We start from the raw sequence: 14,265 nt of genomic DNA on the forward strand, positions 1-14,265 counted from the left end.
TCGGATCATGTTCCAAACCAAGGGCCAAGATTGAAAGTGGCATGTCTCCTACGGATCATCGGTCTATACCTTTTGCGACAACGCTGACTTTCAGTCGCGGCACCAGGCGTTTCTCGTCTAATGTCGTCGCTAAAGTGCTCATCGTCGCTAAAAGATTCATCCCGAGTACTCTCTTTTCCTGTAGTGTATCTCAATTAGGTTAAAAATGGATTTAGACCTTTTTACCTATCGATGATGAATTTTGTTGGGATTGCTATTTAGGAGTATCAAAATGATTATGTGATCCATACAATATATAAACATTATTATATTAAGTGGTCGTTGTTAAATGGCAAAATGACCTTTTTAAAAAAAAAAAAAATGAAAGATGTAACATGAAAGGGATGGCTACAACATGATAAAAAAAGTTTATAATAATAATAATAATAATAATAATAATAAGCAAAAGGGTTATTTTTGGATCAATTGGAAATTTGTTTAGGTGCGTATTTTGATGGGATCTTTCCAGAAAACTAAAACTTGCTAATAGGAGGTGGAGTGGGGATAATCAAAGGGCAATGTTGTCTTCTTTTCAACAATTATAAAAGGTATGGCTTAAAAGATTTTATATGGAAAATAGGTTATTGCTACTTTGTACAGGAATAAAAGAAAGGGATAATGACTTAAAAGGTATTATATTTTTTTATTTGTATATATTTTGTCACTCAGTTTTTTTTTTCTTATATTTTATCCTTTCAACTTGATAAACTTTAAACATTCAGTCCTTATGACCGGTTATTCCAGGTTAACCAGTAAAAATGACTTAATATGGTAATATATTTCTCATTTTGTACACATTTAATCCTTAATATTTGTATAAACATTTAGTTCTTCTATTTTTTGTTGCAAAATAATTCATTTTTGCTTTTGTATCCATTCAGTACTTATGAATGATTTATTTAGATTTTTCTCACAACATCTTACGTGGAACAGTCGCTAATAAGGTGTGTTGGGCTTTTGATATTTATGTCAATCGCGATGTCGACTACTTAGTTGCTTAGATCATGTATTTTAAACGCCATAACATTTTTATACGATTTTGGATTTTAACGATCTTTATATCCATGTGTTGGTATTTTAGTTTACTACAACTTTCGTTTAGATTACTCCTATTAACAAGTAATATTTTTTACTGACGGTCTTTATATCCATATGTTTTTTATGAATGCATGTATGGATGCTTTTTTTTTAAGTCGTAAGTACAAATATATTACATTTTAACGAAAGTAATCTAAACGAAAGTTATAGTAGACTCAAAAAACGAACACATGGATACAAAGATCGTTAAAATCTGATATCGTATGAAGAAGTTATGACGTTCAGAATACAATACCTAAGCTAAACCACAAGATCTATAAAACCAAGCTGTCGAGGTCGCGATAGACATAAGCATCAACGGCCCCAACCACCTAATCAATGATTGTCTCACGTAAGATGTCGTAAGAAAAACCCTAAAGAAGTCATTTATAAGTACTGAATGAGTACAAAAACAAAAAATGACTTATTTTGAAACAAAAAAAATTTAGGGACTAAATATGTATAAAAATATTAAGGACTAAATGTGTACAAAATGATAAATATATTATCCTATTAAGTTATTTTTCCAGTTAACCTGAAATAACCGGTCATAAGAACCGAATGTGTACACTTTAACAGGTTGAAGGGGTAAATGTGGACGAAAAAAAAACTTGGTGATCAAATGTGAACAAATCGAAAAATATATTACGATTTTAAATAATTATCCCCAAAATGACATAAAGGTCATGTGGTTTTTAATACAAATAAAAGGAAAAAATGTGGCAATTTGGTCTTTGCTATTGTTTAGTGACTTATATATGGTTACTAAATTTCTTTAGTGACTTTTTAACTCTACGGTATTAGATTTTATCTTCCATTTTTGAGGTTAAAGGTTCATCTTCTGTTGTTGTGGATATAAATGACATTAGTTGTTAGCTTTAGCAATATATTAGATTTGCCCTGGTTGGAAGAAAAAAAAACTAAATTTTCATGTAATGCAGTAACCATTATTTCAGTTACTAGTATACTTTATAATATTAAAAAATATATATTTAGTGGACGGTCAGTGACTATCACCATATTATCGGTCATTAAAATTGTAGCATTAGGGACAACTTAATATATGATTATATGATGACTATATATGATGCTATTTTGTTTACCAGATTTTAAGTGTCACCAAAAATTGGTCTCTAAAAAGAACTTTTCTTGTAGTGTAAAAGACAATTTTGTGCAAGTGTGCTTCGTATTACTCAAATCCCTTCGAACCAACTAGGGTATCTCGTTATGTACGAAAGTGATGCTTCACCTAAGTTTAACACACTTCTCATCCTGTTCATTGATCATATTAGACCAACCCATAACCTCCCTAACCCATTTATTATATCCATATCGACCTTGACCGATTCTGATATGGTTGTTATGCTAGTGAATTTGATATACACTCTCCAACTATAAAAGTTTCCGTCTTGAAAATCATCGACATGCACCACTTTCCACTGTCTTCTTAATTGAATGAATTAGTAGACCAAGCTCGTAGAGGAATATTTCTTTCAACACCAAGCCAAATAATCTCCTCCGATACAATTAACATGCAAGTTATGCTCTTACTTATTCGTAAACATGCTGAATAGCTATGTAGTATGCTCCATACCAATTGCCAAATATAAACAATCCGTTCGTTTGAAATTGGGTCGTTGTTCTTCATATTATTTACTATATAACATTATCTAATGTATCTATCTGAAAAAACATATAAACATTAAGTATATAAAATCTATACATGCATCAATTCATTAAACAAGTGTACTTGGATTTGAAAGATAAAAGCTAGCATTAACTTGATAGTATTTAGTACTTTTTGTCGGTCATTTAAGACCTCATAAGTTGCTCACCAAAAGAAAAGACTATTTCTAATGCAAATATGACAAACAGATAGAATTATTGCTGTATTTTTATCTTTTCAATTATTTATTGGTAAAATTTAAGATTAACTAGTTATTATTCATACTCTTAGACGATATTAATTGAATCATTTTTGTTTGAATTCTAATCAACCAACCACTTAACTGGGTAGAATCACGTAATTATATTGTTACGAACACATTAAAATACATACATACATAAATATAATGATTAGTTTAACATTTTTTCATTCTTGAATTACCAACCCACTAAAAAGGGGAGATAAGGCAGAATCTGTGACTATATAAACAACACAAAAGCTTCCCATTAAAAACACATCTTCTTCATCGATATTCCAAACTTAAAATTACACTTTGCAGGTGAGAGATTAATGGAGCATCTTGAGAAAGGTCAACAAGTAGAAATTGATGAACGAAAATGGGTTTGCGACTCCTCGTTTGATCATAGAGGACAAACACCTCTTCGTTCTTCGACTGGTGCTTGGAAAGCATCATTTTTCATTATCGGTAATTAATCAACTACCCTGATTTTATTTGTTTTTCTTCAATTTCTAGCTAGTTGCTTTTAAAAAAATCTTACAGTACATTTTGGTTTTAAAATTTAATTATCGGTTTTTAAGAACTTTTATATTCATGAAAAATGAGTCTTTTTGCAACATTCACTCGTATTTTGACGTTTTCTTGCTGTATACTTTAAGTTTGAAATGTTTGCTGTATAATTAATTGGCAGTTCTATTAAATATACTCAAAGTTATCTATCATATTTATTTTGAAATGTATATTAGCTTCTTCTTGTTCCCTAAAACACCAAATTGATGGTCGAGGATCCATCCAAGTAACATGATTCATGTGACATCGGGAAAAAATCAGGCTTTATCTTTTTTAGTATAAAATATAATACTTTTCAAAGATTTCAGTTTAAATTTGTATATTAGTTCATTAATATTAACTAATATATAGTATATTCGTTTGGGGTTTCTTAATTTTGATTTATTAAAATGTCGGTTATTACTTTTAATAAAAAAAATTATTAAAATATATATCAAATCAAATACTAGTATATTGGATCATATTCCACTAACGATAGTGTGTAGTATAGGACATGAAAAGGAAGGCTATAATTGTATACTGCTAGCTCAAAGGTATCCGTTGTTATTCTAACTTCTTGAAATCGATGGTTCAAGTTTCGTCGTGAACATAAATAGATTTAAGGAGTATAATTTAGCAATAGGTAATATTTTGTCGTTTAAAAAAAATACAATCAAACTTCTAGATAGAGAGACAATTAAATGGAGTAGAGAAAAAAGAAATATGGCTTGGGGATATCAAGATAGGCTCATGCTACACATTATCAACGGGATGTGTGTGTCCATTGTGGCATCCATTGTGGCATGTCAACCTCCATATTACGACCAGACCCTACTGCCTTAAAAGCATTTTTAATAGGAGCTGTTTTATAGCTAATTGTTATCATAATTTTTTTACTAACCATACAATGCTATTGGAGCATATAACTATTTTGTTTTATTGTTCTTCATTATTTATTATATATTGAATGCTTAATTTAATTATATGTTTTTTACATCTAACTCTTTTATTTAATCATATTTCATTTTAGCCATTTAATCATATTTACTTATAAATATTTTGTATCTATTCTATTATAGAATTCTTTGTCTATTCTATTATAGAATTCTTTGATATCTTTCGATAGTGAGCATTTGACCTTATATAGATAGAAATATAAAATCAACTATAGATCTAACATAATCCCTAATGGGTATTAGCCTAACCATAATCACTAATATCCCCCACCGATTGATTGATACGAGGCAATTAAACTGAAAAATTAAAATAATAATAATAATAATAATAATAATAATAAAGAATAAAAATAAAAATATGGATGAAAATAGTGGCAGTGGCAGTGACAGAGCTCTTACGATGGTGGCTATAGTGACTACTTCTCGAAAAAGAAGAAAGAAGAAGCGGCGGTCAGAGGCGGATCCGTTGTAGAAGTAGAAAGGGTCGTCGGCGGGGGTGACTATCATGGAATCGACGATAGAAGAGTCTAGAGAAAAGCATCAAGAAAGAAAGAAGGCTCGAGTTGCGGTAGATGGAGTTAATTCCGACGAGATCGGCGACTATTTTATATATATATATATATACACACACACACACACACACACACACACACACACACACACACACACACACATACATACATACATACACACACAGAGCGGGGGAGAGAGAATTGCAGATTAGAGACTGCCGACGGAGAAGGTGTCATCGGAAAGAGGCAACAACAACATTAAAAGAGACTAACTCGGAAAAAAGATCCAATGAAAAAGAGGTCAGTAGAGGAGAGGATTCATCAAGGAGGACATAGAAGGCTCGAAGGTAGGAACCATCAAAGGGGGAAACAAAAAACTCAGAGGCATGGGTCATCTGAGGAGGAGGCAAAAGCAAAGGGTGCAGTAGAAAAAGCCTATGAATGAACTCTAGTTTGGTGTCAGCAGTTGTATTATTATTTAGAAGAAGAAAAAAGAAAATAAAAATTACTAAACGTAATAAAACACCATCAACAACTATTAGAAAAGGTCGTCGAATATGGAGGGTGACGGATGTGATTGTTGTCAGCAGTAGGGTTTTAATCTAAAGCTTTAATATCATATTATATTATAGAATGTTTTGATATCATTCGTAAAGAGCATTTAACCTCATATAAATAAAAATACAAAATGAGATGTTTGACTAACTTAAACCCTAATGGGTATTAGCCTAACTTTAATCATTAGCAGTATCCCTTTACTAACTAATTATTTATATTAAATATTTAATAACATTTAATTTATAAAATATAAATTTTATAACAATTATATAATATTTTCCACTTTTTTTAATTTTTATAAATGCAAAGTTATTACTTTTTTTCGTATTTTGTGTATATAAATGGACTTGATATAGCTGTGTTTATATTTTTGTATTAAAATTTGATTTGTATTTAAAATGATTAATTAAACAAGAAGGTTTTATAAAACATGTTAGATAGATAATGATAAAATAGTAAAATAAACACCATAAAAAAGATATAATAAATAAATAATAATAATAATAATAATAATAATAATAATAATAATAATAATAATAATTGGAAAAGATTAATCATTGGAAACATTATTTAATTAGATGTTAAAATTAATAAAATTATAAGGGAAAATAATTTGAGTCATAACTTAGGCATTTGAGATAATAAGGATTTTAGTATTAAAGGATAGATATAGAGTAAAGTTGTGGATTACACTCTCTCGCTATAGTTAGTTGTGTATATACAAGAGAGCCAATGAGAGTAATAGAGAAATTCTGGGAGTAAATTGTTTACTTGTTGGTCTGTCCTATAAATAAGGCATTTATAATGTTGGTAAAGAGGCATCTATGATGTGTCCATATATATAGTATCGAGTCCTTTTTAGATATTTATCTGGAATGGAGTTATGGGAGACTCAAATCTGGTGGCAGAGTCGTGAATATCAGGTTTGTGGAGGGATATCTTAACGTCTTTCCAGAGCTCCGGACTTGGTCGTACCTTTGCAGCTGTAGTGCCGGGGTGATTTTTGAAGGTCTTATTAGCATGACCCACTGCTACACCCAAAAGCAACTATTCAAAACACTTGATTCCTATCATCTCATGTATAATGAAAAGAAAGTTATATCTTTTAAAAATATCTCATCTTTTAAAAAAAAAATTAATACAAATCCATATCTAATGATTTTGATATCCGAGACGCTCTAATAATTCTGTTTCACTTACATTTTGATATCGTTTCAAGTTACGTATGCCGTGACATCACTTGTGCCAAATGATGAGTTTCATACAGTTTTAAGGTTTTGGTTTGCAGGATATAACCATTAGTTGTAATATCGTTTACAATGTTTGTGTGTTTGTAGCCATCGAATTTGCAGAAAGGCTATGTTACTTTGGGATAGCGACAAGTTTGATTATATACCTCACTAAAGTCCTTCATCAAGATGTAAAGACTTCGGCTAAGAGCGCTAACCAATGGACCGGAGTAACGACTCTAATGCCACTTGTCGGAGGATTTCTAGCCGACAGTTACTTGGGACGTTTTCGAACAGTTCTTGTATCATCAATTATCTATCTAATGGTCGGTTGTAACCTAGTCGATCTCCTTTAACTCCTCAAATGTTATCAAACGAGATTAATTTTAATCGTATTTCTTATTTACAGGGTTTGATTCTGTTGACAATGTCTAGTATGATTCCGAGTTTAAGGCCTTGTGCAAACCACGAGCATTGTGTAGAACCGAGAAAGATCCATGTAGTTGTGTTCTTCATTGCAATATATTTGATATCCGTGGGCACGGGTGGGCACAAACCTTCGTTAGAAAGCTTCGGAGCTGATCAATTCGATGATGATCATCCAGAAGAACGCAAGAAAAAGATGTCATTCTTCAATTGGTGGAGTGTGTCACTTTGCTCAGGGTTATTGCTCGGTGTAACACTCATTGTGTACATGCAAGACCATGTTGGTTGGGGTCAAGCAGATATCATTCTCACCATCGCTATGGCTTGTTCGGTGGCCATCTTCATCATCGGTAGGCCTTTCTATAGATACCGGAAGCCAGTGAACCCGTTGAAGCCTATGGTACAAGTATGTGTTGCAGCATTTTCTAAGAGAAATTTACCTTACCCTTCTAGCCCTAATGAGTTACACGAGGTCCAAAAATCAGAAAAATCCCAAGAACGCCTCCTTTGCCACACAAACACCTTCAAGTAAGCAATTTTCTTGCTTACAATTTTAGATAAAATGGTACAATAGTAACATTTCCGTTTACAGGTTTCTTGATAAAGCCGCGATAATTGAAGAAGGAGATTTTGTTGACAAGAAACAAGATCCATGGCGACTATCGACAGTAACAAGAGTAGAAGAAATGAAGTTGCTTTTAAACATGATCCCTATTTGGCTAACATCGATACCTTTCGGTATCTGTGTGGCACAATCAACAACGTTCTTTATCAAACAAGGCGTATTACTAAACCGAAAAATCACCCATACTTTCATCCTCCCACCCGCATCGATATTTGGCCTATCCGCTCTCGGAATTATCGTTTCCGTAACAATTTACGATAGAATCCTAGTCCCTTTGCTAAGGCGGGTAACCGGAACGGAAAGAGGAATCAACATCCTCCAAAGAATCGGAATCGGAATGGTGTTTTCCGCCACAACAATGATCGTTTCCGCCGTTGTTGAAAGAAAGCGTCTAGCCGTCGTGGGAGACAATCCGTTACACGGGTCGGCCGGAATGAGTGTGTTCTGGTTAGCACCACAGTTTTTAATCATCGGAATTGGGGATGCGTTCACTTTAGTTGGTCTTCAAGAATACTTTTATGATCAAGTTCCTGATTCCATGAGGAGCATCGGAATCGCTCTTTACCTTAGTGTGATTGGAGCTGGAAACTTCATGAGTAGTTTCTTGATCACAATTGTGGATCATGTGACTACAAAAGTGTCGGGAAAAAGTTGGTTTGGGAAGGATTTGAATGGTAGCCGTCTTGACTATTTTTATTGGTTGCTGGCGACAATCGCTGCAGTGAATCTGTGTGTGTATGTTTTTGTAGCGCGCAGATACTCGTACAAGAACGTACAGAAAACGATGACGGTGGCTGTGGCCGATTGCTACCAAGGTCACGGCCACTTGGCAAGGGCATGATATATATATGTTATGTTATACAGTAAAATCATATTATATAGTTTGGTATGTTTATTTGATACATTTAGTCGAAATTTTATTGTAATATATTCTATTTGCGCATGTTGCACGTTTCGCACTATTGTGTTCCGCAAAATACTTCAAAAATCTATCAAATAAGTTCAAAGTGAATCATATCAAATAAGTTAAAGTGAATCATATTTTAGCGTGGATGAGTTTTATAATTTTGGTTTTAAAAGTTGTTTTATTTTGTAATTGTAGTTTTTAATTGAGGTTTTTAATTTGTAAAATTTTTAATCTTTTGGCTCCATTATATCAATTTTTTACAATTTTATTTCCAAACTTCATAAGTACCAACACCAACGAAAAAAAAAACATTTTAAAACCAAGACAAAAAAAAATCAGATTCGAGTCCTACAATCAAAAATGAAATTTATTCTATAAAAAATAATCTAATACTTTGAGAATTGGTTCATGAAATTAATAATTTAATAATGTAATTTGAATAATTTTTTAATTTTCAATTATAACTAAGCATTTTGCTTTTAACAATTTGAACATATATGTGTACATACACATATAATTTAGATTTTTCGGTCTTTTTATTTGGAATCGAATTCCTTTCCCCACACCCTGAGAAAGGAAATCAATCAATCATGGAATTTTAAAGATCTCAAAAACACACAACGGAATATAATCTCTGATTCCAATTCCATGATTATCTGCCAGAATAAAACAAACATTTCCTTTTGTTTCAGATCAATTGTATTTAACTTTCTGATTTCAATTAGAACCAAGAAAAAAAAAACATTAAACAGATAACATATCATCAAAATTTATACCATCAAAATTTTCAGGTTGCCATCCTAAACCCAAAAAAAAAAAAAAAAAAAAAAAGCACCAGAATCAGAACACATGCAATTCCGGATCTACAACATATACACGATAAATATAACTCAAGACAGCAATGACAACATAGCCTGCCTGTGTAACCTACAAAGAGCATAGATTTTTCCTAAAAGATCTTCATTCTAATAATGATACTCGCGTTGAAAATGTGGAATTGAAATATATGTTAAAAGTTGTAAAACCTAAGTCGGCCTATCTGAAAAAAGTTTCTTGAGTGTCTCGTATGTCATGAATACGATTCCTACACCAGGGACAACTTTGTAATATTCAGGAAGTATTCCTCTATATAGACCACGAAAGCCTTCAGTGCGTATAATGTGCCCAAATGTCCCAAGTAAGCCAGTATTGTAAACACGGGCCCGCCCACCCACTCCTTCCAACTGCTTTCTCCTTCTCACAAGATCCAATGGGAATGTTGCTGTAAATACAGGATCAAAATTATAAAAATATACATTAAAAAAAAGTAATAAAAAGAAAAATGCAAGTAGAAATTACGGCTTTAAAAAATTCACCTGTAGAAGAAGCAATGCCAGATAGACTGCCACAAGCCAAGCTCACCATCACAGTGGAATCCTCTGGCCTGTTGTAGATAAGGGTGTTAAAAATAAATAAATAAATAAATAAAAATTAAAAAGAAGAGAGTATTTTTTTGGTTTAGAGAATATATAAAAATGTGTACCTTTGAGATTTCCAATTTGATCGCAACATTTCATAAACGGAAAAGCTTATTGCGATGCTTGGACCAACACCCTGGATTAAAGCATAAAAAAGTATATTAGTAAGGGTAGAATAGTAATTTCATGCTTACTTAGCAGCCAAACTAACAGCATCCAGCTTAGGGATAAAAAAAATGTTACAAAAGCATCTTCAAGGGAGCAAAAGGGTTAAGAATAGTTGCAAGAGACCCAAAGCATGATTTATAATGGTGTTATGGGTTGGAGATGGTCCAAGGCTGTCTTGCTATATAATGCTTAAAAATATTTGAGAAAATTACAGCATCTTTGGGGAAATGAGGAAATGGAAGGAAAAATAAATGAAGGCAAATTTGTAAATAGTTACTACTTAATTAGAGAGCCTTTTTCTTTCTGCAGTAACTACACAAAAGAGTGAATTACAGAAATCCTCCCTGTGGGTTGTTTATTTATTTAATGCAAAGAGTAATTTACAATTTTTTAAACCAAAAAGAATATTCCAAGTATATTCCTTTTTTCTAACTTGTATATACTTTCAAAAATACACCTTATACTTATTAGCTTTTATAATTGCGTCTTACTGTTTTCTTTTACAATAACTTTGTAACTTATCTTATCGAATAATTATAACCAAACAAATTATATATATATATATATATATATATATATATATATATATATATAACATATGTGTCAATTGTGTGTTTGTAATATTAATGTCTATTTTCAAAAGTATCTAAATCTGAAACATAAAGATTAAAATAATAGATGATTAATTACTTTCAAATTAATATAATAACAAAATATTACAAGTAACAAGTATTACATTTAAAAACATAAATACTTAACTACACAGATTAAATTATCTAGAAATGTAAAAACTCAAACTCGAATAAACATATATATGTACACATGAAAATTCAACACCAAAATGGTGTATAAAATGGGATTTAGTGTTGGGTTGGAAATGCTTTAATGGAAAAAAAAAATAATAATAATAATAATAAATAAATAAAATAAAAGGCCTTAAACATTACCAATAAGGTTGCTCCAAGTCCCTTATATAAGCCAACAAACCCCTCATCTCTGATAATTGTACGAAGTGCATGCCCAATTCCATGATAGTATACTGTGCTTCTCTGCAAACACAAAATAAACAAATATAAGATCATATATCCCCTACAAGAATAACTTGATTGGTATTCAAAGAGAGAGTAGAAATATATTAACAAGACTAGATAAAAACCAGTGTTCTAAAAATCAAATTAGGCAAAGAGGGAAGAGACAACAGTGCTCCAATTATGACCAAATTGGAAAATTAAGCGGTTTAGCTCAGTCAGATTAAACAAACATATTACTTACCTGCTGCAACAGAATCCATCTGGCATGTTCCAAGTTCTGATTTTGTCTTCTGAGTTCTGATCTCAGCTTGCAAGTTTCAATTCCATCTTCCAAGTGGAATTGGAGAATCAAGAGACTATTGTACAAAGTCAATCATATTTGATTGAGAGAAGAAACTAAACAAGAAGTGTATTTTGTTATGTTGTTCTGATAAAGAACCCCTAACAACATAGACTTAGGGACTACTTCACTTTCACAGAATGTTAACTTGTTAGAACTTAGAAGAGATTGCTTAATCTTTGTAAAATATAGACAACATATTAAAGAGATTGGAGAGTAGAATTAATTTTGATAACGCGTATTTATATATAATTATAATGATGTAGATGTAGATAGGTTATTTTGTATTATAACTTGTTAGGCTATTTTGTATCAAGTAGCAACCAGATTCCATACATTAAAAGTGGATTGTTTAATTTGTCCACCAATTTATCCAATTATCCCAGTTTGACCAATTAAACATTGGGCACTTGGTCAACCACCAAGCTCCACCTAATGCATTTTAGAACACTGATACATTATTAATAACATCAAAAGCTGAGAATACTGATAATATTGAGAAACTTAACAAACATTTCTATAAAAACATAAAGAATAGTCATAAAAATTTTAGGTATTTTTCGCACCTGGGCTGCAAGACGTGTCCTGACAAGATCTAAAGGATAAGTGGCCATAGCAGCTGTTATTCCTGACATTCCACCACCCACAAAGTGTACACAAGCATCTGCAGCTGCACTTTCACTGTTATTTCCAATACTTGGAATTGACTTTAACAACTGCAAGTGATAAGAGAAACAAGTTAATGGTCATCACTCATTATAACAGCAGTATAACATGATATTAAACAAAATACGGATAAAGAAAAACTCACTTTTTTGAACTGTTCATAGGCATAGAAGTTAACTGCAGTGTAAGGAAGGCGATGAGCAATAGTAACTAGATTTCCTTTCCAAAAGGCTCTAAAACCCTCTTCATTAGCAATACGCAAAGCCTCATTCCATATACAAGGCCTGCTCAACAGTGCAACCTCAGAATGCATACCTTGCACCTACATAAGTCAAACACAAAATTGACAAACCAATTTAAAGATTACAGTAGTGCCCATCATATATAATGCCCAAAGGCATATATTATATACCACAAAAAAGTATAAAGCTGATATCTTTATACTGTATGTATCACCAAGCTAAACATACTCCCGCCAAACCAAAAACTACATGTGATGTGCAACCCTTCTGTTTGTTCCTATTAAACTTAAATTATAACTGTTTAAAAAGGCTCTGCAAGATCCCAAGAGAAAGTCGATGACACTACATTCAGTTAATTCAAAACATTCCTTTCATAATCCTCAAGTGTCACTGAATGTTAAAGGTGACGACTTTATCAAATTCAATGCAAGGCACCTCATATTTCACAACAAACTTAGGTCAGCGGCAATCTTGAATATTAGCATGAGACTTAGGAGGCAATGTTATGCTTGTCGTTAGGAGTTGAGATAACAGGTATGTAAACTTTTTTATTATGTAGGATCAAGGATGAATGTAACACCAAATTGTTAGAACAGGAAAATCGAAGACGGTTGCTTAGAAGACAGCTATGCAGAAGAACGCACAGATGCCTACACTTATGATATTTTAGTAACCCTGGTCATAAACCTACAAGACTTTTGAATCTTAAACCCCAAAATCCGCAGTCAAATTTCCAAATTTTCATTGCATTTTAAGGTACGAATTTCATAAATTAATAAGAATCGTAAGTATCAAGTGGTATGATGACCTGAAAGAGAATGGTGAGGCGTGCGAGTGGAGCTGTACATGTTTTGCTAAAAGCTCCAGCAATACCTCCGGCTAGAAGCTGTGGTACCGTGCCTATCTCCGCAGACTGTTGATGTTGTTGGTGTTGACGTGGCGAAGGAGATGGCGCCACCGCCTGCTGCTTTTGCAGAAACTTCACCGCTGTACTGCCGTCCACGACTCCCCCATGACTAGACATCCCCACTTGAGCTTCCATCCACAGAAATTTGTGCGATGAAAACTGTAACACTTAGAATTGAAATAACCTGAACTTAGAAATTAAAATCGTAGATGATTCATACGAGTCGCTCATGAGCGTCTAGACTCGAAGAAGGGAGAAACCCCTGCAAAACCCTAATCTTGCGTGCAAATGACTCATCATTTTTTGTTAAACAAAGTCCAGTTAATGACACCCTGACCCGGCCTGCAAACCCCAAGCCCGCTAAAGGGTGTTTTAATTTGTTTGAAAAATGGATGTCTCAAATTAAATCATTAAATCATTATAACATTTTTGGGTTTTGGGTTTTTAAGAACTGATATGAATAAGTATGTAACGATTGTTATAAGAAATTTGATTTTTAGAATATGTTATAAGAAAATTGATTTTTAGAATATAACTATTTATAATTTAAATAAATCACTATTTTGATAGTTAATTGTGATTTAGATTTTAAGAATTACAATGATTATTTCGAATACGTACGACAACAAAACCCTTAATTTTGTGCAAAAATGTTTCCAGTGATTTAAAATG

At 32.3% G+C, this 14,265-nt stretch overlaps 2 protein-coding genes across 2 annotated transcripts; one reads left to right on the forward strand and one right to left on the reverse strand.

The window, feature by feature from the left end:
- Positions 1-3,284: 3,284 nt before the first annotated feature.
- Positions 3,285-8,818, forward strand: LOC145008955 (Major facilitator superfamily protein). Its single transcript, XM_078967597.1, has 4 exons — positions 3,285-3,488; positions 6,933-7,150; positions 7,234-7,778; positions 7,843-8,818. Exons 1-4 carry the CDS (start codon positions 3,353-3,355, stop codon positions 8,714-8,716), a joined length of 1,773 nt encoding a protein of 590 aa, XP_078823723.1. The 5' UTR covers positions 3,285-3,352; the 3' UTR covers positions 8,717-8,818.
- A 699-nt stretch (positions 8,819-9,517) lies between these two features.
- LOC145011921 (uncharacterized) lies at positions 9,518-13,895 on the reverse strand. The gene is made up of 7 exons (XM_078970667.1): positions 13,495-13,895; positions 12,590-12,766; positions 12,345-12,494; positions 11,355-11,456; positions 10,305-10,375; positions 10,138-10,205; positions 9,518-10,043 (listed from the first exon to the last, which is right to left on the reverse strand). The coding sequence occupies exons 1-7, from the start codon at positions 13,726-13,728 to the stop codon at positions 9,808-9,810; spliced, it is 1,038 nt and encodes a 345-aa protein (XP_078826793.1). The 5' UTR covers positions 13,729-13,895; the 3' UTR covers positions 9,518-9,807.
- Positions 13,896-14,265: the final 370 nt, after the last annotated feature.

This window comes from Lactuca saligna, chromosome 8 (assembly GCF_052625555.1).
Source record: "Lactuca saligna cultivar CGN05327 chromosome 8, ASM5262555v1, whole genome shotgun sequence".
NCBI classification, from domain to species: Eukaryota; Viridiplantae; Streptophyta; class Magnoliopsida; order Asterales; family Asteraceae; genus Lactuca; species Lactuca saligna.

What these genes read in the sequence shown, in the direction of transcription:
- LOC145008955 (XM_078967597.1), top strand. Translation starts at nt 3,353, where the DNA reads ATGGAGCATCTTGAGAAAGGTCAACAAGTAGAAATTGATGAACGAAAA. An exon ending in CATCAATTATCTATCTAATG is followed by an intron (nt 7,151 to 7,233) that starts GTCGGTTGTAAC and finishes TCTTATTTACAG; the next exon opens with GGTTTGATTCTGTTGACAAT. An exon ending in TGCCACACAAACACCTTCAA is followed by an intron (nt 7,779 to 7,842) that starts GTAAGCAATTTT and finishes TTCCGTTTACAG; the next exon opens with GTTTCTTGATAAAGCCGCGA.
- LOC145011921 (XM_078970667.1), bottom strand. Translation starts at nt 13,728, where the DNA reads ATGGAAGCTCAAGTGGGGATGTCTAGTCATGGGGGAGTCGTGGACGGC. An exon ending in GGACACGTCTTGCAGCCCAG is followed by an intron (nt 11,457 to 12,344) that starts GTGCGAAAAATA and finishes TTGTGTTTGCAG; the next exon opens with AGAAGCACAGTATACTATCA. An exon ending in GACTTGGAGCAACCTTATTG is followed by an intron (nt 10,376 to 11,354) that starts GTAATGTTTAAG and finishes GCTTTAATCCAG; the next exon opens with GGTGTTGGTCCAAGCATCGC.